The sequence below is a fragment of the Vanacampus margaritifer genome, chromosome 11 (assembly GCF_051991255.1).
Source record: "Vanacampus margaritifer isolate UIUO_Vmar chromosome 11, RoL_Vmar_1.0, whole genome shotgun sequence".
Classification (NCBI taxonomy): domain Eukaryota; kingdom Metazoa; phylum Chordata; class Actinopteri; order Syngnathiformes; family Syngnathidae; genus Vanacampus; species Vanacampus margaritifer.
The window spans coordinates 3,690,859-3,715,205 of record NC_135442.1 but is presented as its reverse complement, the minus strand read 5'-3'; the positions used below and the strand labels follow the sequence as shown (position 1 = coordinate 3,715,205).

The window sequence follows — 24,347 nt, the reverse complement described above, 5'->3', positions numbered from 1 at the left end:
TAACAAGACAACTGTACCTGATTAGCCCACTAGGCTGAGCATATTTCTGACATACCAAAAAACAAAAACAAACATCCAACTGTCGAACGGGCGATCTGAAGATTTTCTGATGACTTTGAATCGGGTGTGAAACTCACATAATTCGCACCGCAAAGACCAGCTAAAGCCAGTTGGTACAATCTCCGGCTTCCCCGTTTCTTGGATTGGGATAAGCAAACACTTTTCAGATACACGTATTTAAACTTTGGGCTACTGCATACTACTGGAATCTTTCCAGACTGACGCCGTGTGACTCAATTCCTTAATATGACAAAACCTAATTGTAATACCCTACAGCCAGCAATCTGCGCAGCATCAGTGCTCATTAGTGAGGTATGTACTGTATATTATGAAGCATTGATGTCGGCTTTGGTCATCTTTGGGTTTGCTACCTAGCAACAAGAAGGTTTAAAGGTATGTAAATATCTCATTTATACTATTGTCTAATGGTAATAACGAGTTTGCGTATTACGCATCATTTTGCGTAATCCACGATGGAAATGTTCCCCCCGAGCACTGCGTGGGTTGTTGGTCTCTTGGTCGAACCTCCTCCCTCCTTCCTCCGGTTGCGACTCAGCCATGCCCAGTCAGATAAATCACTCCCACTCTCTGCTAACCTGCACACTGGGGCCGCGCACGGGAGAGGGGCAGACCGTGATCGCCGAATTCTGTTGCACACCGGGAGTCCACTTTCTTCTTCGTCTCTGGTGACTTTTAAGTGCAACATTTGCAAAGCATGTCCGGCAGAAACATAGCCGCCAGGGTGCTGGTTGCTCTGTGCATAGGGACCGCAGTGCACTGCATGCCCAAGGGGAACCTCAAGAACCGAAGACAAGCGCAGCAGCATCACGTCCCCTCGGTGTCTCAGGGTAAGTTTGGGTTTCTTCCAGTCTGCTCACATGTTAATTGTGTCATTTGCCTGCGTTTGACATTTAACATAACAGGCCGCCTTAATTGATTACCAGAATCCGTCTAATTTATTTTGAGATCTTTTCAGCAAGGTAAAAAGTTGCAAATGAGAAAAACTATGTGTGGAATATTAGTGAGAGATGAGTGAGTGAGGTGTTAATGGAAGATGGAGATTATGAACAAAGAGCCAACTGGTGGTGGTGGGTGGCGAGGGAAGTAAAAGTGGAAAGAAAAGCAGTAGTTGTCCCTGCTGCAAATGATTTATTACCGTGCCAGGAGGTCCTTTTGAAGTCAAGTTAACGCATCTAGGGTCAACTTCACAAACAATGGAGAGTCTTATCTAGCAATAAAACGTTTTTCTTCCAAATGCATAAATAATCAACTTGGGTAAAGTTCACAGACGGGGAGTCTTAAAAATGTTTTTCATCTAAATTACAGTGTACTGCAGTTTTCACAAAAGTCTTTGTCATTGAACTTGACGCGGGAGTTGATTTTCACAGCCTCAGGTATAGTTTTTCGTGTATGGATTAAGTATTTTCCCTCTCACACTGTAGACGGATGGACTTTTCCCTTTTTTTTAAAAAAAGATGTCTGCTTATTGCTTCCAGCTTGTAGCAGCCACCCAGCATTGTTTTACCTGCTTTCTTCTTGTGTCCTGCCAGATGGCTGCACAGAGAACGGTCATTTCTACGGCATTAACGACCAGTGGGAGCGACAGTATTTGGGCAGCACTCTGGTGTGCACTTGCAACGGAGTCGCCGGCATTAAGTGCATAAGCAAGCCTGAAGGTGAGTTAGCATGTGTGTGCCTGCTGTGTTATTTTATCAGCAAGTCTGTCTTTATTTATCTCCCTGTCTGAGACAAAACAAACACACCTTCTCTTCTTGTGTCTCCCTCCCCGGCCCTTCAGCTGAAGAAAGATGCTATGATAAGATCAACCAGCAGCACTACACTGTGGGAGAAACCTACGAGAGACCCAAGGAGGGCATGATTTGGGATTGTACCTGTATCGGGTCTGGCAGGGGGAAGATCAGCTGCACCATCGCCAGTAAGTTGGACCCTTCCACAGGAAGTGCGGCCATGAATGGTTCACATACGCGGCCACACATTCCGGATTGCACACTGTGGTTTTTAACATCCTGAGCGATTTTGAAATCGTCAGAGACCCCACAAAGGATGAAGGGAATAAAAATCCTAATGTTTTATTGCTGCTTTTATAGTGTGTGGTGTACTCAAGATGACGGTGTGAGTGGCTTGATTTGTGATCATAAATATTTAATAGGATTAACATTTACGATTGTTGGCCCTGGCCGTTTTCAGAGCTGGTCAGGGGTGGAAAACTCACTCTTTATCATAATCACCTTTTTGGCATCCTGTCTTCATATCAGCTATTTTACAGACGGCTTTCAAAATTAGCTTATTGCGTATGAGAATGGCGGTTAGCCCGGCTAGCGTCGGCTGTTCCGATCACGGCTAGTCTTGTAATATTCATACCAGGGCGAATGAGGGCAGTGGCGCGATGTTGTCGGCAAAATGCTATGCCCAGAAATGCGTCGCGCAACAACTGTGTGATAAACAGAACTTTATTCATCACAACAAGCAACCATGGCCCTACAATGCTCAAATATAGCTCAATTGTCGATATACAGTCCGTCTACCATTATTGCCAGTAAACTTCTAATCTCCATTTTATCTCCGCAGTTGTCTCACAAGTGCGCCATTGTTCAGCTGTTTGCACTTAGCTGTGTGGTTAAATAATGGTTAGACATGTCTAGTCTTTCTTTTTTGTGGAAGTGACACACATGCATGCACCCCCCCTGTCCAACTAGATCGCTGTCATGAGGACGGGGCTTCGTATAAGATCGGAGACACCTGGAGGAGACCTCATGAGACAGGAGGCTACATGCTGGAGTGCGTCTGTCTGGGTAACAGTAAAGGAGAATGGACCTGCAAGCCTGTTGGTGAGTCGCTTACATGCACGCACACACACACACACACACACACTGGCTGTGACTAACTGTATGGTAACATGGAGGATGATGCGTTATTGTCTGATCACTCCGCACAAGTTAGTGTGTCTCCACATTAGTGTAATTGGTATTTGGCGGTGTCCAGTAAGTGTGTATCTGTGTGTCCTGCAGCTGAGCGTTGCTATGACAACACGGCGGGGACATCCTATGTCGTTGGGGAAACGTGGGAGAAGCCCTATCAAGGATGGATGGTTGTGGACTGCACCTGTCTGGGAGAAGGAAGTGGCCGCATAACATGCACCTCCAGAAGTAAGAGACCCCTTAATATGAAAAATTATATCATTATAATTGTCAGTATTTATTTTCAGTTTTGTTCACAAGTTAATTTGCTTGTGGCATTCTGAGAACTCCCTCACTGGTAATTCATTAATGTTCCCATTTTGACTCGTTTTTGTTTTTTGTTATTTGCTTTTGTAAGTGCAAACAAACACAAGCTCTTTTGTAGTGTCATGTTACATTTCTCACTTTCATTAGGAACAAACTGGCAAATGCCTGAATGTGCGTCAGTCACACAAGCAAAAAAAGAAAATGAAATTACCGCTGGTTATTTTTGGGCTAGTCACATGTTTCTAAGTCTAAGCACTGCTACCTCTCAAATACCCAAATCTCTGCTGTGCTCATATACTCACTGGAGTGAAGATTGCGTAGAAAATTGTGACATACATATTTACACAAATTGAATATTTCTAATATATCCTTGCACACACAAAATAATTTGGGCCAAAAATGTAATGTGTTGCCATAATTTCAAAGTGACTCAAAGAAATATGTATTTGTCTTTTGGGATTATGATTAATGACTCACATCTTTGCTAGATCGTTGTAATGACCAGGACACTCTGAGCTCCTACCGAATTGGCGACACATGGACTAAGAGCGACGCCAGAGGCAACCTTCTTCAATGTCTGTGCACCGGCAATGGCAGAGGGGAGTGGAAGTGTGAGAGACATGCCTCACTTCACACTACTGGCCTAGGTGAGAACTGATGATATCCTTGTGTGTGTGTGTGTGTGTGTGTTTTTTTTGCACCCAACTTCTACTCCCCATGCCGAGAGAATAATATATAACAGAGACAGACGTGTCAAAGCGGGGGGAAGAGCCAAGTGTTGACGTGAGAAAGACATGTAACTCATGATCATGACCTCATGAGACACAGAACAGAGGATGAAAATAAGACAGAAGAGCGTTAAGCAGGGAAAAATGCGCTTCAAGTGCTCTGTGTTATCTCCATAAATCCTTTAAGTTAATAAAGGGTAGTTTCTCGCCCCCTGACCTAATTCCCACGTTCCATTTCAGGCACCGGCTCTCGCGTGATCACTAACATCCAACCCGCCATCTACCAGCCTGCCCCCGTGCCCGAGCTTCCGCAAGAAGGACCCTGTCGCACTGACTCTGGACTGTCCTATTTTGTTGGCCAGCGCTGGCTTAAGAGTCAAGGAACCAAACAGATGATGTGTACCTGTTTGGGCAATGGCGTCAGCTGTGAACAGTGGGGTAAGAGTTGCTGTTAAGTCATTTTAAATCAAGCTGTCCTATATCTAAATGGGAGCTTTGAAACTCCAAATTCACTTTACAGGGTCGTAAACATTGTCACATGGTTGTGTTTTCATCCAGATGGACCGGCTCCGGTGTATGGGGGAAACTCAGGAGGTCAGCCTTGTGTGTTCCCCTTTGTCTACAAGGGCAAGACTTATCACGCTTGTACCTCTGATGGGCGCGCTGACGGGCAGCTGTGGTGTTCCATCTCGTCTGACTTTGAGACGGACCAAAAGTATTCCTTCTGTACAGAAAAGAATGGTGAGCCAAGGATGCAGTCGTTTTGAGCAACTGGGACGCCGGATACTAATTTTGCCGTCTCCTTTCCTAGTGATCGTGGTAACAAGGGGCGGCAATTCAAACGGCGCTCTGTGCCAATTCCCGTACTTGTACAACGGCCGGAACTACACCGACTGCACTGCAGAAGGACGCAGAGACGGCATGAAGTGGTGCGGCACTACAACAGACTATGACGGCGAACAGCGCTTTGGATTCTGCCCCATGGCTGGTAAGTGGGAGTGTGAACTGGAAGAGGAGAAAATCCAGCTGTTTGGGCTGGAATCGCTTCATCGCTGTGAAAGAAAGGCAATGAAAGACATATTTAAATGTGTCTTGCAGACAGCAGACTATCGTAAATCACCATTTGCCAAATATTTTACAACGTCTGCAAGCCAGATATGTTTCTGATATGCTTTTTTTATAGCGGACAGACAATCTAGTCCAGGGTTATCAAATGTACGGCCCGCGGGCCAGATCAGGCCCGCAAAGGGGTATAATCCGGCCCGCAAGATGATCTTGTAAAGAAGAAAAAAAGAGTAATGTCAGACCAATTAATCAGACGGTCACAATCAAAACATAAACATTCATAATTTCACAAGCAATCCTAAAATGACCAATGTAAATTGTACACGGAATTGATTGGATGTCATTATTTTACACACAATTTAAAGTTACGGTTTGTTAAAAGGAATAAAAAAATAAAAATATAGACCAACATAAATCAAACAAATAAAAGTGGTGAATACGACACATTCAGCTACCGTTAATACAAACACATATGACATACTGTAGATTAACGTCCTATAACTTCATTAACTGCACCACACAATGCATTCTGCGAACAATATACTGGATATATGCAAAACAGGTAGCTATAACATACTCGGAACTCATACGGGCAAAGTGTTGCCGCGCTCCATTTGCGTTCGGGTTATTTTTTGGAACGATATATATATATAGTTGAGGCCTGCTATTTAGGGCTGGCCTGCAAATAGCGAAAATCTGTGTATAACGGACGGTAATTGGTTTGAAGTTACATATATAATTTTAGAAACCCGGCCCACTTGGTAATGAGCTAATATGAGTTGGACACCCCTGATCTAGCCAAATGTACGGTAAGTCTTCTCAACACTTCACCAACGAATGTAATTAACAGATCTAACGCCAATCATGCTCCCAGACGGTAAACATCTCTCCTCCCCGTCTGAAAAAAGGTGACGGCTAACTCAATTAGCATGTAAGCTCGTAACAAGGTGGAGTTAAAAGGCACCTTGCCTTGGGCAAATTGAAGTCATTTGTCTTGTGAGGGAAGTGTTGTTTCGTTGAATTGGTGTCAGTTAGAACTCTGCAGGCAACAAAGGGAGCTGAAAGCAATGAAACACCAGGGGGTTATTGACACTAACGTCTGCGAGGTACTAATGAAATGGTACCGATGACGCGATCGGCACGTAAAATGAAAGTTCACAACCAGCTGAGTTGAGTAACCAAGCTATCAACATGAGTCCCAAGACTAAAAACTTGGATGTAGCGTCTGGGTGAAACTTTATCCTCTGATAGCAAGGAGAGTGAATCCCAAACAAATCTTTTGAGCGCTATCCTCCAGCAAATCTTTGGAGAACTAGCCTACATCAAAAGCTGCTTGGACTTCAAAGTTGGTAGATGGGAGATAAAAAATAAAAAAAAGAAGTCTGGCAGCAGACTGTAAAATGTGGAAGGGAAACACTGGAAACATCTGCAACAGTGAGGTAACGCTGTAAAGTGTGTTGTTATATAATAACTTTCTAATAATCTCGTTTTGTAGTGACGCAGCCGATGAACATATCCTCATCGGAGTTGGATAATTTGATAATTCAATCCTAGTGTTTTATTTTCCTCTGAATCTTTTCTATAAATCTTGGGGCCCAAGTATGGCCAACACCCAGTTGTTAGAAAAAACAGCCTGTCAATGTTTTAAGAGGGGGGAGATGGTTGCCTTTGCGCACCAGGGGGCCTTTGATTCAGACTTTAATGGCTTAACAAAGACTGTCAAAATAAACATTCTAATTGAGATGTTAATGGTGGATGCTAAAAAGATTCTTTCTCAACACCCCCACTGTTTTTTTTTTGTGTGTGTGTGTGTTTTTTTTTGCTGTGGCAGTTGTTGAAAAGGTTAACGTGTGTCAGCCATGTGGTCTTTTGGAAACAGTTTGTAGCCATCAGGAACAATTTGCATCAAATACTCCCTCATTTCAACTCAATATACTGAAAAAGAGGACCGCGATGAAAAATCTGCATATCTGAAACCCTTCGTTTGGCACTGTGACCATGTGGATGGTTCACGGGGATCCTTACATACACTTAAACAAGTCTTCCAGGCCGAGCCATTTTCACCACATAGTAAGGTGTACCTTGTCATGCCTTGAGCAATTGAATTTAAACCAAAAGTGGCGCGGTGGTGCACTAAATGCACCCCTTTTCTGGAGAAGCATTTTAAACAAAAACAAACCAGAACCCCATCAGTCATTTCTAGCTAAAAATGGCCCCTTTGGAGGCCAGGTGGTCTGTACTCTGTACAGGTCTGCCTCATGGCTGCATTCCAACACAGCAGATGTATTATCTCCTCCTGCTGACATTATACTATAGCGTTGGTTGTTTAGACTGAACCAAACAATTCTGGCGCGATGCCTTCCACAGTATGATTTTTAGATAGCACCCCGATGGACCCGATGCGGCTGAACACGACTGAACAGTCTCACAGTGTGCGGGGTTTGGTACCACATGAGCTATATAATAGTGTTTAACTTTTAAGACGGTTTTATCACATTCACACACACTGGCATAAGATGCACATGGCCAACAAAAACATACTATTTAAAGTGGAAGTCAACCATAAACATTTCTTGACAATAATATGTTATACGTGAACTCACTAGTCTAAATATGGCATTCCGGTTAACATTGCGTTAGTGGAATATGAGTTTAAGCAGCAAAATCCAGCCATTTTTTTATTCATCTCAGGGGGCGGCCATTTTGCCACTTGCTGTCGACTGAAGATGACATCAATGTTGCTCCGGTCTGAGGTAATAAACAATCACAGCTCAGATTAAAACCACAGGTGAGCTGTGATTGGTCGTTGCTTGAGCCCTGAGTAACATTGATGTAATGTTCAGTCGACAGCAAGTGCAAAATGGCCGCCTCCTAAAATGGATAAAAACGGCTGGATTTTGCTTCATATCCCACAAATGTAATATTAATTACTCAGGCTCAGGCAACGACCAATTACAGCTCACCTGTTATCTAAAGCTGCGCTGTGATTGTTCGCTACCTGAGACCTGAGCAACATTGATGCCATCTTCAGTCGACAGCAAGTGGCAAAATGGCCGCCCCTTGAGATGGATAAAAACAGCTGGATTTTTCTGCTTAACTCATGTTCCACTTACGCAATATCACCCAGAATGCCATATTTAGACAAATGGGGCTGCATAGAACATATTATTGTCCCCCACAAATATTTTGGGGTTGACTCTCTCTCTTTAATATAGACCACATGTTGAACACACACAATCATTCCCAAACAAGCACACAGGACAGATGTTTCTGTTTTTTGGTCATTAGAACACAGATGTGTGATGCGTACCTACTCGACTAATCAGCATCCTGGTTTTCATTTGTGTCCTCCAGCTCATGAAGAAGTGTGTACCACCAGCGAGGGGGTCATGTACCGCGTGGGGGACCAGTGGGACAAACGCCATGATGTTTTGGGTCACATGATGCGGTGCACCTGCGTGGGCAATGGCCGAGGAGAATGGAGCTGCGTTGCCTACTCCCAGCTTAAAGGTATGTGGTGTGTGCGAGTGTAGATTTGCCCTCTCTGTGTGTTGTCATATTGGAGAGCAATATTGATATCACATGAGTGACAAGTTGAAAGGTCGTGGGTGACGTATAATGAGCTACATGTCATAAGGTTAACGCTGAGTACTCACACCTGTGCATTACGGGTTTCCAGTTGCACCTGCACTCCACACACACGCACACCAGATGTTCAGCAGCCGTGAAAGACATTTCATTTGGCCTTTGCTCATGCCCTTGCCTGTCTTTTTTTTTGACAACAGTCCTTTGTCTCTTTCAGACCAGTGTATCGTGGATACGCTGACCTATGAGGTCAACCAGACCTTCACCAAGCAACACGAAGAAGGCTATACGATGAACTGCACCTGTTTTGGACAGGGGCGTGGCCGCTGGAAGTGCGACGCCATTGGTGGGTTGGAGTTCTCTTGTAAAAGTTTAAAGGGGAAGTCAACCTTAACATTTCTTGTTCTTCTATAATGTGTTATATGTGACCTCACTAGTCTAAACATGACATTCTGACTTATGAAGCAAAATCCAGCCGTTTTTATCTATTTCAGCCGATAGCAAGTGGCAAAATGGCCGCCCCCTGAGATGGATGAAAAACGGCTGTATTTTGCTGCTTAACTCATATTTCACAAACACAATATTAACACATTCACTCCCAGACATTTTCACAGAAGCAATCCACTTCACTCCCGGCTGTTTTACTGGATTTTGACTGATATTACAAGGCCCACAGAATATTATGTTCTTCTGCTATAAAACATGGAACCTACCAAAAGAAAGAGTCTCTTCTTTCATCAGGAAAAATGTATATTTCTATCTGTTTCCGTTTTCCAGCAAATAGCATTAGAATATAGCTAAGTTTCATCATTATTCACAAATCTATTTAGAAATGTGATTACCGGTAAATTAGCTTTTTTTCAACATGGCCCTGGTTAATCTATTTTGCTCTGCTGACACCTGCTGGCCTTTTGTGTAATAACTATCATTTCTTCAACCGTTCTTTGCAATTGAGAGGCTGCATCAAAGCCTTTTGTATGTCGTCGCATGAATATATACGTCTTTGGGACACTTAAAACATTTAAAATAGAACATATTTATACGTTTTTGGGAGCAAATGAGTTAACCAGAATAGCATATTTAGACCAGTGGATAGAACTGGGAACATATTATTATAAAAAAAAAAAATTGGGGTGGGGTGGGTGGGGTTTTGACTTCCCCTTTCAGGAATGTGAAATGGACACGAGGAAATTGGAGAATGAGATTATCCCAGTTGAGTGGGTGGGAAACGGGGTATTCCCTGGTTGTTTCAAATAATATCTCACCTTAACTCCCTACATGACTTGAACATTTCTTCAAATTTCTGCAGACCAGTGCCAGGAGCCGGAGACGCGAGCCTTCTATCAGATTGGCGAGTCTTGGGACAAAGTCATCCATGGAATCATGTACAAGTGCTATTGCTATGGTAACGGCATCGGAGAACTCAGCTGCGAGCCCCAGCAGTCCTATCCTGGTAAGATTCTATATTAGCGACTGATGTCGGCATGATAAACTTAATGGTTAATGCTCCTTCTTGACTGACACACTCAGAGTGATGCTAATTTAAAATGTATTGTTGTGGTTGTATAGAACTGTACTGGATCATACTGAGAGGTGTTTCTATAGCTATATGTGGAGTTAAACACCACCACAGTAAATTACTTTTACTACTAAAATGTGTCTAGGACTGTCAATCAAAACTAAACCTTCTATTTTTGCAAAGGTAATATTTATGGAATACGAACATTTGAAGTGAAAAGTGTCATAAATCACATCTAAAAGTGGGGCCATGACTTTGATGTGTGACAGAATGAGATTGGTGGGGTGTGAGTTACTCCCCTGCAAAAAAAAAAAAAGAAACCCCCCATTAACCACTCCCACCCTTCCCACACACACACACACAAACACACGCTCACACATTTGGAGCCTTTGTTCCAGCTAGCATGTGGCGCTTCCCCTCGCCGTTACCACAGCTGTACAAAACGCTTATGCGTGCAACTGCATCACACACACACACAATCAAATTGACATCTCGTAAAAGGACAATTTTCACATTCATAGATTTTCTTCGCTACTTCTACTTTAGCCAAACATGTCAAAAAGAGTGTCACAGAGTTTTAGATCTGGTTGAGCAGTGCTTCATCACACACCAATGGCTAACTCATGAACTTTAAAGTTAGCCAAAATAAGCCAAGAAAGTTGTGAGTTGTACTTGATGGAGCATTTACTCATAGTTAAGCAGGTTGATGAGGTTTAAAAAAAAAAAAAGAAAAAAAGAAAGAAGTAGGGCACGTTTTAGCTGTAACTGGCCGTAATGGCAACCAGCTGTGGTGTGTGTGTGTGTTTCATACAACAGGGTTAGATTTTAACTCTTTGACTGCCAAAAACGTTAAATAACGTTTAGTAAAATCCTATGGAGGAGTGCCAAAGACGTTAAAAGACGTTTTTTTCAAAACAGAGATGAAACTAACCATTTTCTATTGTTGATTACTGAAAAACGGAATACGGTAGAAACAAACTTTTTTTTTCTGATGAAAGATGAGAGTCCAATCTTTCATTTGGTATTATGTGTGTTTCCATAGTCCAAACACATAATTTTCTGTGAACCTTGAAAGATCAGTCAAAAATGCTTAAATCGGCTGGCACCCACGGCATCCCTTTTCTGAAAACGTCTGGCAGTCAAACAGTTAAAAGTGAAAGTGAAATCTGGGCTCCAAGTCAGGGTCCCGCCATAAAAGGGAAAAAACAGAACACTCCGTTATGATAAAATCCTGTAAAAGGGTTATTTGCTCTTTTGACTGTAAGGCAACTAAATAAACCAATTACATTTTATTGCAAGTAAATAAAGCATGTTTGCTTATTAAAAACAAACAAACTTACAGTATAGCACGGTACATGAAAAGGTGTGTGTGTGTGTATGTACATACATGTCATTGCAATGTAAATAGCATTGATAATGTGATGTGTGTAACATGGACTCAGCGGAATCCGCCCTGCGCTCGTCTGTGGCTCTGCAGCAGTCTTTAATCGGTCCCAGATTGTTTTTGAGGTCTGTGTATCTGCTAGGACGTCTGGTTAACCGAGCCACTTGCTCGGAAACCTTGATTACAGGTCTGCTGTTTGGAAAAGTGGTGAGCAGCCTCAGTTCTTTATAGAAGCTACCCGTTTCTATCAACAGAGCTTATGTCGGTCGGGTCTGATCTCCACATGGCCTATGTTGTACGATGATACCTTCTTTTTTTTTTTGGTTTCCCCACACAGGAAACATATTAGGCTTCTTCTGTTTTCTTTTTATATACTTAACACTTGTACTATTTTGTCAGTGATGACATAATGGACTTTTTAAATCAGAACTCCTGTCAGCCACCAAGAAAACTACAGAACGAGTTGAAAATATTCCAGGCAATCAGGGAACGTGTTTGCACAGATGTGGGGCAGATGCTTAATGGTTTTTCGGCAGAATGCAGCAAAAACCTCAGAGGTTTGAACGTGTTTCGTATCAGTGCGCTTCCACATACTTACGATGGGTGCGCCCATTCGACACCCAAGAGATGAAATAATCACTCGCTCTATGGGATTTTTAGGTGGCCATGAGCAAATTGACCATCATCTGCTGTCATTTGGCAACCTAAGATCTCATTTGTATGTGCGTGTGCAAACATTCATAATCATCGATGCATCCATTCATCCATTTTCTATAGCGCTTATCATCGCTAGGGTTGAGGGTGAGCCGGAGCAAATCGCAGCTAACTTTGGACGATAATCATCATTATCCTAAAACATTGTTCCGGCCATATGTTATATATTAGATCGATTAAATGTGAAATAAATGAATCAGTAGATTTGACCCCACCCATATATATATATATATTTTTATAACCTGGTGATTGAACGGATGGTAGAGACGGGTAATAGCAGAGCAGGATATTAGAGTCTTCTCCCATATGGCTGCTGAGGTCCAGGCTGGAATCTGACAGTTCCATGCTATTTTTTTTCTTTCCTGGAAGACATTCTTACTGCATTTTGCAGACGAGATTAGTGTGCTCCTGTGTAGACAAGTAAGCTAATACTTCATAATAAAAATTGATGACGCCGCACTTTGAATTTCTGTCATGTTATGACATTTTGATAGTTATCACATTTTCTGTACTCTGTTCCTGCCATCTCTCTTAGGTGGTCAGCGTCCTGTCCAGGTGATCATAACAGAATCTGGCAACCAACCCAACTCCCACCCGATTCAATGGAACGCCCCACCCTCTGCTCACATCACCCAATATATCCTCAAATGGAGGGTGGTGAGTTTGACATTCAGATATAATCTCGATGGTCGCCGTTGTTGTGCAAACATTAATGGCACTTGATTGTTTTCCTTTTGAAAGAAAAATAGCAACAATGCATGGATGGAGGTGATGATCCCTGGTCATCTTAACTCCTACACTATCTCTGGACTGAAACCGGGCCTCACCTACGAGGGTCAGCTGATCAGTGTGTTGCGGTTCGGACAGCAGGAGCTCACACGCTTTGATTTCACCACACATTATGGATCATGTGAGTTGAGAGAGTCCAGGTCTCATGTGTGAATTATATGAATTGTAAAGAGACAATTATTGTAAAATATATATATAAATACGACAATTTTCCCAGTTCTAGTCCTTCCACATTTCTCCATGGATTCAAACCTTTGCAACGTCAACATATTCTTTCTACTTTTCCATGAAAAAAATCAATTTGAAATGAATGAAGACATGTTCCAAATTGAAGTCAATTCTTCCAACTATTTTTCACATTCCCAAACTTGTGCTTGACTTTTTTGTACTCGTCCCCTCTAATCTTCTCACAGTGGCCACATCACAAGGCGAGACCACCCCACCTCCACCAGTGGTGGACACCTCCGAATCGGTGACGGAAATTACCTCCAGTAGCTTCGTCATCTCTTGGGTGTCTGCCTCCGACACGGTCTCTGGTTTTAGAGTAGAGTATGAACTCAACGAGCGGGGGCAGAGCACTGGAGAGCCGGTGGTTCTAGGTCAGTACAAGAATTCTGTGCCACAAAATAATCATGTGCTTTGAATTCTTTGATCTGTTTTTCCACGTCCTGAGAAAAGCGTGTACCTCTTACCCACATTTATTAGAGAATCTTGACATTTTGGTTTATTTTTGTTTCCTAAATGTTTAACTTGGGGTTAGTAACATGTTTGTGTATATTTTGGCCAGACCTTCCCCATACAGCGACATCAGTGAACATTAATGAGCTGCTACCAGGGAGGAAGTACACGGTTAACGTCTATGAGGTGACTGATGCTGGAGAGGACAACCTCATTCTGTCTACTTCACAAACCACCGGTGAGTGGCTACTAGTAGCATCTGAGAAGCAACGCATCTTTTCTATACATTTGCTAATATTTCAAATACACCTAAAAGAAAAGATCTCAGCATCTCACACTACCTTTGTTCCATTTTCCAGCTCCTGATGCCCCTACTGAACATGAAGTGGAGGATATTGGAGAAACCTCTATTCTGATTAGCTGGGATAAACCACTAGCTCCCATCACTGGTACGGAAAACGGGCAATATGGTGACTTGCAGACAATCCAACCCCTTGGGACTACGTTCACACTTGATACTTTTTCTTTTGACGCAGGCTATCGTGTAGTCTACACGCCATCCATAGAAGGCGAGAGCACCGAGCTGACTCTTCCTGATACAGCAACGTCTGTGACGCTGAGTGACCTACGGCCCGGGAAATTGTACAATATTAGCATCTACGCAGTGGAAGACAGCTTGGAGAGCGAGCCCGTTTTTGTACAGGTCAACACTGCTGGAGATCCATTGCCAGGTAACTGCATGTCAGCAATTACTAAGAATGACTACTAAGAGGCCGGGCTGGTGAAATAGTATCACGGAGCACTTAAGTAGGCGATCCACGGTCGCCATGGCGATATGTCAGGAACCACTTTCCTTATTACAAGCCAGTGTATCATTAAAATGATGTTGCAGCTGCTATTTTATTTATATATTTATGTTCTGATTCATTTCCACTTAACAGTGACTTTAAGGTAGCCTACTTCAAATCATCCATCACTCCATTGAATCTTATGACCTATTTACGTCTTGAGTTTGGACACCTTCCAGCCAACTTTATTGTTTATGTTTCCTTTACCTAATGCAGTAAATTGAAATAGTTTCTCAATGCAAAGTGACATCACAGACGTCACAGCTGCTTTGCGTTGACTTTTTTTTCTGATTGCCAAGAAGTATGTAAAGTTTTCCACGCTGCCAGGTCCAACATGTGGTCGGCCCGGTCGAGCAGATGCTAGAAGTGCGTATGTGTGAATGTGTTTGCATAACCTGTGTGATGGCATAAAGATGTGCGAACCGGTTGAGAGAGCACCGGCGTGTTTGGAATCTCAATTTATTACAGATGCATGAACGGCAAGTGGACAAATTATTGATTGTTTACAGCCAGTTCTAAGCCGTCACCTAATTTGATTTAAACTGTTAACCTTGTATTTTTTAAAGTTTTTAAAATATTTTATTTAGGATTGCACTCCAAAAGTTTCCCTTTTCTTCTCTCGTGAAACAATGAAAACCTAACACCAGGTGTCTTTTCCCTGCCCACAGAGGAAGTATCCTCCCCAACAGACCTGCAGTTTTACGAGGTATCAGATAAGAAAATAGTTCTGACCTGGTCCGGGCCAGCCGGCGACCTCTCAGGTTACCGGGTCACCGTGGTCCCAGTGGACGAGTCTGGCTCTCCTCAGAGAGAGATGACGCTACCCGTCAGCCAAAACTCATACATTGAAGTGACCCACCTCCAGCCCGGAACTCCGTACCGCTTTAATGTTTACACGATCCACGATGGAGAGGAGAGCATACCGCTTATTGGGGAGCACACCACAAGTGAGTATGATAAACTGAGCAAAAAACATTTTAAAAACATTGGAAGTTTTGGGATCAGTGGGCATTCCACATAAAGGAACCGAAAATTGGAGCAAATATGGCATTCAAGTACTTCCACATAATGTCGTTTTGGACTTATTTTTTGTGCACTGTGGCACAGCCATGTTGTAAGAAAAACGGTTCCCATGAAATTCGATTTTTGTAATTGCCCAAAAGGTCTTAATAAACTGAAGACATCTAGCAGGTTGAATTTCAAATTGACAAATAAGGAACAGAAAATAAACCTTTTCAGAGATCAGAAACTTTTGTCTCTAAAGTCTCCAATTTATGATGATGCATTTCTGAATAATTCTCAAAACCTTAACATCTCTCTTTTCAGAGCCTGACGCTCCGACCGATATCCATTTCGCCAACGTGACGGAGGACAGCGCCGTGATCCTGTGGTTCGCCCCACGAGCCAAGATTAGCGGATACCGTCTCTTCCTCACCGTCGAGGGCTCGAACCCCAAGCAGCTACGCCTGCCGGCCCGGCTCACTCAGTACACCCTCCTCAACCTGAAGCCGGATACGATGTACACTGCTACACTGCACTCGGAACAAGATAACACACTGAGTGAAGGAGAAACAGCTGTGTTTACCACTAGTGAGTAAAACGATCACTATTAGCGCAAAATGTTTGACTAAAGGGATCTGAGAATGAGCCAAACTTGCTTTTGTATTTGTAGACCCACCAATGGGTAACGCCCCCCACTTCAGCACTGATGTTACTGACACGTCTATTATAATTTCTTGGACTCCGATGCCACGCGTCAGCTACAAGGTATGCATGCTAGCCTCATTTCATTTACAGTTTTGAGTTGAGTGTGGTCACGGAACGATTTAAACTTGTAAGTCAAGGTACCAGATAGTGTTAATTTCGTCAACAAAAACTAAGCAAAATGAATTTCGTCAACACACTAGACGAGATGAAAATTTTGTAAAATCTTGTCTCTACTAGTCTGTCACTGTGCAATGTCATGTGACACACAGTAACGCACTCCCACTCAAATCTGCAGCTAGCGAGTGCAACATGACACATGGTTACTGACAGGCGGTGGATTCACGATGAAAGGTTAAAAAAAAAGAATTAAATTATAGTTATAGCGTAACATTAATCCAACGGCTATGACGTTCCAATAATAATGGTAATCCGACCTCTAACTAATGCTAGCTTTTTTTTCTTTTCTTTTTTTTTTAAATGCTAATGCTAGCTAACTTACTAGCTCATAGCATGATATACTGTAATAATTGTGTGTGAAGTTGTTTGTGTGTGAAATTTTATGTGAAATAGTTTTCGATCCGAAATGTTAAACATAATCTGCTGACAAAAAAATAAAAAATACAGGGGTTAAATGATTGTCCTGACTAAAACTAGACTAAAACGTTGAAAGTTTTTGTTGACTAAAACTAGATGAAAACAATTTTTTTTTTTTTACTAAAATAAAGACTAAAAATGAACTTAATAAAAACGGGATAAGATTGACTCACTATGATTAAAAACTAACAAACGGGATTGAAACTGGACTAAAACTGAGACTAAATTTAAAAAATGGAGGATAAAATGAACACTAGCACCAGTGTTAAAATGCTTCTATTACGGATGGTTAAATAGAGCAGCTGTCCCTTCATAACACGGGAACTGCAGACCTCTGGGAACGATCGGATTGGTCCAAATATGTCACACGAGCGATGAGAATGCTCTGCACTTCGTCCTTATTCTTGGGAAAACTTTGACCTCTGACCTTTGCCTCCTGTATACTAGCGCATGTCTGCGGCTTTTCTGTGCCGTGCTGACCACGCGTTCATTTATCTCAGTTGACAGTGCGCCCCAGTCAGGGCGGAGAAGCCCCTCGAGACGTGACCTCAGACTCAGGAAGCATTTACGTATCCGGTCTGACTCCCGGAGTGGAATATACCTACAGTGTGCAACCAGTTATTAACGGACAGGAACAAGGAACCCCCATCACCCGCCGTGTGGTCACACGTGAGTGGAAACCGCTAAATATCGTCGTCTCTGTTGCGTTTACTGTATGATTTATTTTACTTTTCTCACCAGCTCTGTCACCTCCCACTGAACTCCACTTGGACTCAAACTCAGGAAATGGAGATATTACTGTGCAGTGGAATGGAGCTAATACACCAGGTACACACAAGACTCACATGTGCATGAGGAGAGATGATTACCTTACAAAAAAAATGTCTTCCACTGCCTCTTTCTTCCAACTATGTCCAACCCAAGACATCACCGGCTATAGAGTAACATGCGCTCCCACCAACGGGCAGCAAGGAAACAGCGTGGAGGAGTTTGTGCAGGCTGGAGAGAACTCGTGCACCCTCGAGAACCTCAGTCCAGGAGTGGAGTACAACATCAGTGTTTTTACGGTTAAGGATGACATGGAGAGTGTTCCAATATCAACAACCATCACTCCAGGTGAGTTTTAGATGCATCGGGGACTAGTATTTAATATGGTAGTCAGGTGAACTACAACTTTTATGTGACTGTTTTACACATCGGGGTCCTTTTTCCTTATTTTTTTCCCCCTTATGTCGAGCAAAGCTTTTATAGTATCAAGTTGAAAGTTCATGTGTTTGGCATTACCTTTCAACAGTTAACAGATACTAGCTATACTGCTATTCTAAACTAACTAAAGTTGCCATTAACGATGCCAAACAGTACCAACTGTTTTTTTTTACATTAGTCCTTAATATATAGATTAAGGATTTCCAGTAGAGAAGCTTCACTGATAACGCTTTAAAGATGTGTGGATGTAATATATGGTGCTTAAGAAATTTATTAGACAACCATCCACTGTAAGAATTGATCTTTTTTTGTGGTTCTGTGCATAGGAACGGAAAGAATACAAATTAAAGCACTAGATAGTATATTAGGCATGGCCGGTTGCAGGTCTCAAAATAAATGGTCGTTTTAAAAAGTTTAAGAACAGCGAAAGCTGCATGATGTTTTATTTATTTATTTATTTTAGTTGTCAGTACACGAATTGGCTGTTTTAGGAATTTATGAGATACCGTAACTTGATAGAGGAAGGATATGGCAATATTTTCTAATACCGTATTTCCAATACGATATCTGACTTGGGAGCCCGCCGTCATCGTTAATATATTACTATAAACGAATGTCTAAATAAGTGTCTGCAACCAGCTAAGAAAGCTACCAAGGCTGATAACTATCTAACTAGCATGGCTAACATTAGTTTGTTCCACCTTCATAAAGTGGAGAAGAGCAGATGAGTACTTTTACTGGTACAATTCAGTTTTTTTTTCTTTTTATGTTTACCGGTGTACCTACAGACTGTGTTCAATGTAAAAGTTTTATTTCCCTAAACATTTCAAAAGACAACATTTTAGACCTGTAATTGCTATACCAGGAAACCACAATATTTTTTTATTTGAGGATATATATCTCTATAAATAAGGTGGTCTAATAAATTTGAACACTGTATATTATTTAAAAAAAAAAAAACTGTAACAAGTATCTTCCATTGGTGTGATATGGTGAATACATATCTCACTATAATGGAAGTTGACTGTTATTGGCTCTCTCTCACCATTGCCTCTTTTTGTCTCTTCATCTTTTTACTCATCCACTTCCTGGCCCTCATGATCAACCACTTCCCTTTACCTGGACTCTATCTTCTGTATGTCTGGTTCTTTTTTGTGGTGTCTTGTTCTCTCCCCCCCCCCCCCGCCCCTCAAATCATCCTATCGCAGAGATCCCACAGTTAACCGACCTCATCTTCGACGATGTTAGTGACACCACCATCAGCCTTCGCTGGTCTCCACTCAACACCACGGCCGTCACCGGTTACCGAATCACGGTGATGGCGGCGGGCGAAAGCGTGCCCATCTTCCAAGACACGGTTATGCCAACCAGCGGGCATTACACCGTTTACGGGTTGGAACCCGGTATCGACTATGACATTAGCGTCATCACCGTGACAGACAACGGCGAGAGCGAACCCACCTTATTCACGCAGCAGACTTGTAAGCAAAAGCATTCACAACACTTGTTATCATTTGAACTTTGTGTAGTGAGAGCCAATGCAAGATTTGTGTTTGCTGTGTTTTCCGATAGCTGTGCCGGCCCCCACTGATCTGGGCTTTGGCCAGGTCGGGCCGGACTTTATGGAAGTCACATGGGTCTCACCTCGTGTCCCCAACAGGGCTGACATCAACAACTACCTCATTAGGTTTGAACATTTATTGCTTTTAAGTGACTTATTTTTGACTTAAAGACTCTATAAAGTGAATTCTAAGATTATTTTCGAGTGTTCAAGGGCTGAGGAATATGTTGCACTCAATTGTGGACGTGTAGCGTAAAATGCGAGCCGCACGGTATGTCCAAGACATGTCATTAGTGGTCTTCGTTTTTCTCTAGGTACCATCCCATTGACGACGATGATGACCTCACAGAAACCAGTGCAGATGGCACAATGAACAATGTTGTGCTGAGGAGTAAGTTGGAACAAAAGCAATAATTATACAGCAACTTAGAAACACACAATGGAAAGGTTTTTTTTCAACATTCTTTTCCCTTCTGGCCAGATTTGCTGGCAGACACCGAGTATCTGGTGAGCGTGGTGTGTGTTTATGAGCAGAGAGAGAGCTCGCCGCTTGTCGGTACCCACAAAACGAGTGAGTCTTACATGGCCCGGTTGAACCCAGAGTTTTATTTGGTCCCCAATATGTCACATTTCTTAGCATTGACACGCAATGACTTTCCAATTGTTGATATTTGGTAATTGTGTTTCTCCCCAACATTCCTCAGCTCTGGATTCACCAGTTGCTCTGCGTTTCTCTGAGATCTTCACCACCTCCTTCACTATTCACTGGCTGGCTCCCCAGAGCAAAATCACGGGCTATCGCATCCGTTACCAGATGACCAGCGGCGGAAGAACCAAAGACGAGAGGCTACCTCCTTCCAGAAACCACTTCACCCTGACGGGACTGGCTCCAGATACTGATTACTTGGTTAACGTCTACGCAGTTAGCGGGACACGGGAGAGCCTGCCGCTTACTGGGAATCAAAAGACAAGTATGAAATCATGTCCTTCTCATCATATGACACCAAGTTTTTTTTTTTTTTTTTTCTTTTCTTTTTCAGGAGAGCTCAGTATTGTTCATTCGATTTGACATCATCATTGCTCTCCTTTTTTTTTAAAAAAACAAACAAACAAATAAATTTAAAAATATTTTTTTTTATATATATATACATATATATATACATATACACACATATATATATATCTTTTTTTTGTATGTGGGTGAGTACGTGTATGTGCGTGTGTGTGTGTGTGTGTGTGTGTGTGCGTGCGTGCATGCGAGCGTGTGTGCATTCATCAGTTCACCTAAAGCCCATTAAAAAAAAATCCCATACTAATAATATAATATAATAATAAATTGCCAAATGCAGAAACATCAATGTAAGTTATCACGATGTAGTGGCTCTCGCTAACAGACAGAATTAAGTAACCGGAATTAGGTTAAAAAATTCTATATACGTAGACCATGTTTCTATAAATTTTGATATTTGGTTTTTATTTGAGGCAGATATTTTTTCCATTAAAATGTGATTTATGAGGAGGTTAGACCATTGGTCGATATTCAGAGTTTGTTTATTTTTCCAGTTAACAAGAATTGTAAGGGCTACAAGTGTAGATTGAAATTGTTTATGTGGCAAGTCAGTTGTTGTTAGGTCACCTAGCAAACACAAGTTTGGAGATAAAGGTATCCTACAGTCCAAAATAGCGGAAAGTTTTTCTAAGACTTTAGTCCAGAAATACATAACCGGAGTACATAACCATAAAGCATGAACATAAGTGTCTGTAGTGTTTTGTAAACATTGGAGACAAATGTCGGAGTCTGAGAGTCCCATTTTCTTCATCATATATTGAGTAATGTATGTTCTGTGAATAATTTTATATTGGATAAGTTGTAAATTTGTGTGTTTTGTCATTTTAAATGCGTTTTCACAAACTTGAATCCAAAAGTCAGGTTCCAGTGCTATAGACAAGTCTGTCTCCCATTTCGAGATGGGTAAAGACATTTTATCAGTATATGAAAGTAAAAGCTAAAACAGGCGGTTGGAGCGTACCCCGAAGTGTTGGAATTTTTTTCTTTATCATATTTTTAACTTGTAGATAATGTAAAAAATTTCCGTTTTTTATATTGTATTTTTGGAGCAAGGATGTATATGATATAAACATATTATCTGAGAAGAGATGGTGGAGATGTGTAATTCCTTTCTGCTCCCACACAGCTAAATGAAACGGTTGGTTGTTAAGTTGAAAGTCGGGGTTATGCCATAGGGGAGAGAGTCCACAGGGCTCCACTTGGGCTTTTGTCAATTCTAGTGCCTTCCACCAGGCAGTCACGGTGGCGGAAATCATTGGGTTTTTAAAACAATTATGACGCTTAATCGATGTTGTAATAAAGAGTAAATCTCGAAGTCTGAGGTTATTACAATCCTTCTGTGCTAGTTCCAACCACGTTTTACACCAAGTTTGTATTGGTCTGTGATTTAATTCGATCTGGTTTTGTGCTTCTTCTCCAGTTTCTGATGCTCCTACCGACCTGGAAGTGCTCAACTCCACCCCCACTAGCATCACCATCCGATGGGATTCCCCTCCTGTCACTGTGCGCTACTACAGGATCACTCATGGCGAGACAGGTAGATTTATACTGACTTTAAAAAAGTGGTTTGGTGATGATATATAAAAATGATCAATAATGACAAATAAAGCACTAAAATACGATCTAATATGTTTATTATTTCTGCTTAGAGATGATCTTTGTTAACCCATGGATTTATTGTATCTCTTCATTCAGGGGGCCACAGTAATCCGAAGGAATTCACCGTGCCCGGCTCTCAGTCCACTACGACAATCTCCAACCTGCAGCCTGGTACCGACTACACCATCACCGTCTATGCTGTAACTGGCAGAGGAGACAGCCCTGCATCCAGCACTCCTATTTATGTCACACATAGGACAGGTACACCAGCACGCACACACACATCAGGTGGACATTAGTGGTAGTGCTTTTTGAGTGGTTGAGATCATATTTGGGCGACAGAAATGTTTGTGTTAGCCGTGGTTGCAGCACTGCTCCACTGTCGTATGGTGTTCCACAGGGTTCACTTCTGGGGCCTCTGTTGTTTTTATTGTATCTGCTGCCCTTGGGTTCCATCTTAAGAAAACATGGTTTTGTCCTGTCTGGAGGAAATCTGCCTGGATGGCACGGAATTAATTGAATTTCAATGAAAAGAAACTAGAAGTTACGGTGCTTGGTCCCAGTGACCCTTGTGCATCTCATCCTGTTGATTTGGGACCCTTGGCACCTTATCTAAAGGCAGCCAAAACAGGACAGTGATTTTAAATTGGACTGGCAGAATGATGCTGTTGTTAAATCCAGCTTTTTTTTTTTTTTAAATCTTAGGTACATGGAACCAAAAACACACGCACATACTGTACTTCTTATCGTTTCTCTGACATTGTTTACATCCTCATCTCTCTTTCCTCCTTTCATTTATCATTTCAGGAGTCGACTCCCCGTCTGACATGAAGGTGATGGACGTCAACGACAACAGTGTCACCGTGAGGTGGAGCCCCGCTCAGGGCCCAGTCAAGGGATACAGGGTGACCGGGGTCCCCAGAAATGGGCAGGGTTCATCTTTCACTGAAGTGGTGGCTCCAGGTAACGTCGCTTTGTTTTTGATTATTATTATTTTTTTTAATAAGCTTGACTGGCTCAAAAAAAATAATAATTCCCGCTCATCCAGACCAAACAGAGATGACTTTCTCCGGCCTGATGCCAACAGTCGAGTATACTTTTAGTGTTTATGCGCTGGGACAAGATGGAGAGAGTTCTCCACTGGTGGTGAACGCCCTAACAAGTAAGGCTTTTGCTTATTTACCCAAGAATGACAATTTTCCAGCTATTTTGCAGCATATTTTTATTTTAACACTTGCCCTCATTTTTTTAGACGTAGACCGTCCTAAGGACCTGACCTTCTCGGACATCGACTCCACGTCTTTACGAATTAGCTGGGACAGTCCCGATGGAATTGTCACAGCTTACAGGGTGTTGTATTCCAGCTCTGAGGAGGGCGAAAGAAAGCTGCGGCCTTCTCCTCGAGGAGATGCCGAGTCCGCCGTTATCTATGGCCTGCAGCCAGGCACCGAATACACCGTGAAGGTCATCGCCCTGCATGACGACACGGCCAGCATAGCACTGGTTGGAACTCAAGCAACAGGTTTCAGACTTTAATTATTTGTGTTGAGAAGCCACAGAAACGTGTTTGGAGAATAAATATACTGATATGTTTAGCTTTGAATTCTGTGTGAGACCTTTTTTCCACCCTACCCATTTTTGGATTATTAATCTACGGCCGATCTTCATTTTTTTTGGGCTGACCCATATTCAAATGAAATTGAACACCATCTCGAACTCTACCTGACACTGTTTTCCCACTCTTTCAACACAGGGATCTCACCCCCGACCAACCTCCAGTTCTCCCAGGTTGGCCCCACGTCCTTCACCATGCACTGGGCCATACCGGGTCAAGAAAACAGAATAACTGGCCAGACGGGCCTCACAGGCTACCGTGTCGTTGTGAACCCTAAAAACAAGAGCGGACCTACCAAGGAGATGAATCTGGCCCCGGACACAACAAAGGCCCACATCACTGGACTCATGGTGAATAGAATAGAATAGAATAGAATGCCAT

The 24,347-nt window shown here is 42.3% G+C and overlaps 1 protein-coding gene across 3 annotated transcripts in view; it reads left to right on the top strand.

Annotated features, from left to right (window-relative positions):
* The first annotated feature begins 11 nt into the window (after positions 1 to 11).
* fn1a (fibronectin 1a) overlaps positions 12 to 24,347 on the top strand; it is a 32,710-nt gene continuing 8,374 nt past the window's right edge. For 2 of the 3 annotated variants that reach the window (XM_077580145.1, XM_077580144.1), the window contains exons 1-35: positions 12 to 908; positions 1,611 to 1,736; positions 1,859 to 1,996; positions 2,778 to 2,909; positions 3,090 to 3,227; positions 3,794 to 3,952; positions 4,274 to 4,471; positions 4,592 to 4,774; positions 4,845 to 5,021; positions 8,453 to 8,608; positions 8,901 to 9,029; positions 9,993 to 10,136; positions 12,836 to 12,957; positions 13,042 to 13,210; positions 13,503 to 13,688; positions 13,877 to 14,005; positions 14,127 to 14,216; positions 14,304 to 14,498; positions 15,284 to 15,562; positions 15,942 to 16,205; positions 16,288 to 16,382; positions 17,417 to 17,585; positions 17,658 to 17,744; positions 17,841 to 18,032; positions 19,331 to 19,603; positions 19,695 to 19,809; positions 19,998 to 20,074; positions 20,165 to 20,254; positions 20,388 to 20,654; positions 22,173 to 22,289; positions 22,448 to 22,612; positions 23,159 to 23,314; positions 23,400 to 23,513; positions 23,604 to 23,873; positions 24,105 to 24,316. In XM_077580145.1, the coding sequence (XP_077436271.1) occupies positions 776 to 908; positions 1,611 to 1,736; positions 1,859 to 1,996; positions 2,778 to 2,909; positions 3,090 to 3,227; positions 3,794 to 3,952; positions 4,274 to 4,471; positions 4,592 to 4,774; positions 4,845 to 5,021; positions 8,453 to 8,608; positions 8,901 to 9,029; positions 9,993 to 10,136; positions 12,836 to 12,957; positions 13,042 to 13,210; positions 13,503 to 13,688; positions 13,877 to 14,005; positions 14,127 to 14,216; positions 14,304 to 14,498; positions 15,284 to 15,562; positions 15,942 to 16,205; positions 16,288 to 16,382; positions 17,417 to 17,585; positions 17,658 to 17,744; positions 17,841 to 18,032; positions 19,331 to 19,603; positions 19,695 to 19,809; positions 19,998 to 20,074; positions 20,165 to 20,254; positions 20,388 to 20,654; positions 22,173 to 22,289; positions 22,448 to 22,612; positions 23,159 to 23,314; positions 23,400 to 23,513; positions 23,604 to 23,873; positions 24,105 to 24,316 (5,646 nt within the window). In that variant the 5' untranslated portion in view covers positions 12 to 775. The remainder of the gene's footprint in view (positions 909 to 1,610; positions 1,737 to 1,858; positions 1,997 to 2,777; positions 2,910 to 3,089; positions 3,228 to 3,793; positions 3,953 to 4,273; positions 4,472 to 4,591; positions 4,775 to 4,844; positions 5,022 to 8,452; positions 8,609 to 8,900; positions 9,030 to 9,992; positions 10,137 to 12,835; positions 12,958 to 13,041; positions 13,211 to 13,502; positions 13,689 to 13,876; positions 14,006 to 14,126; positions 14,217 to 14,303; positions 14,499 to 15,283; positions 15,563 to 15,941; positions 16,206 to 16,287; positions 16,383 to 17,416; positions 17,586 to 17,657; positions 17,745 to 17,840; positions 18,033 to 19,330; positions 19,604 to 19,694; positions 19,810 to 19,997; positions 20,075 to 20,164; positions 20,255 to 20,387; positions 20,655 to 22,172; positions 22,290 to 22,447; positions 22,613 to 23,158; positions 23,315 to 23,399; positions 23,514 to 23,603; positions 23,874 to 24,104; positions 24,317 to 24,347) is intronic. The other variant, XM_077580146.1, reaches the window with a different exon arrangement.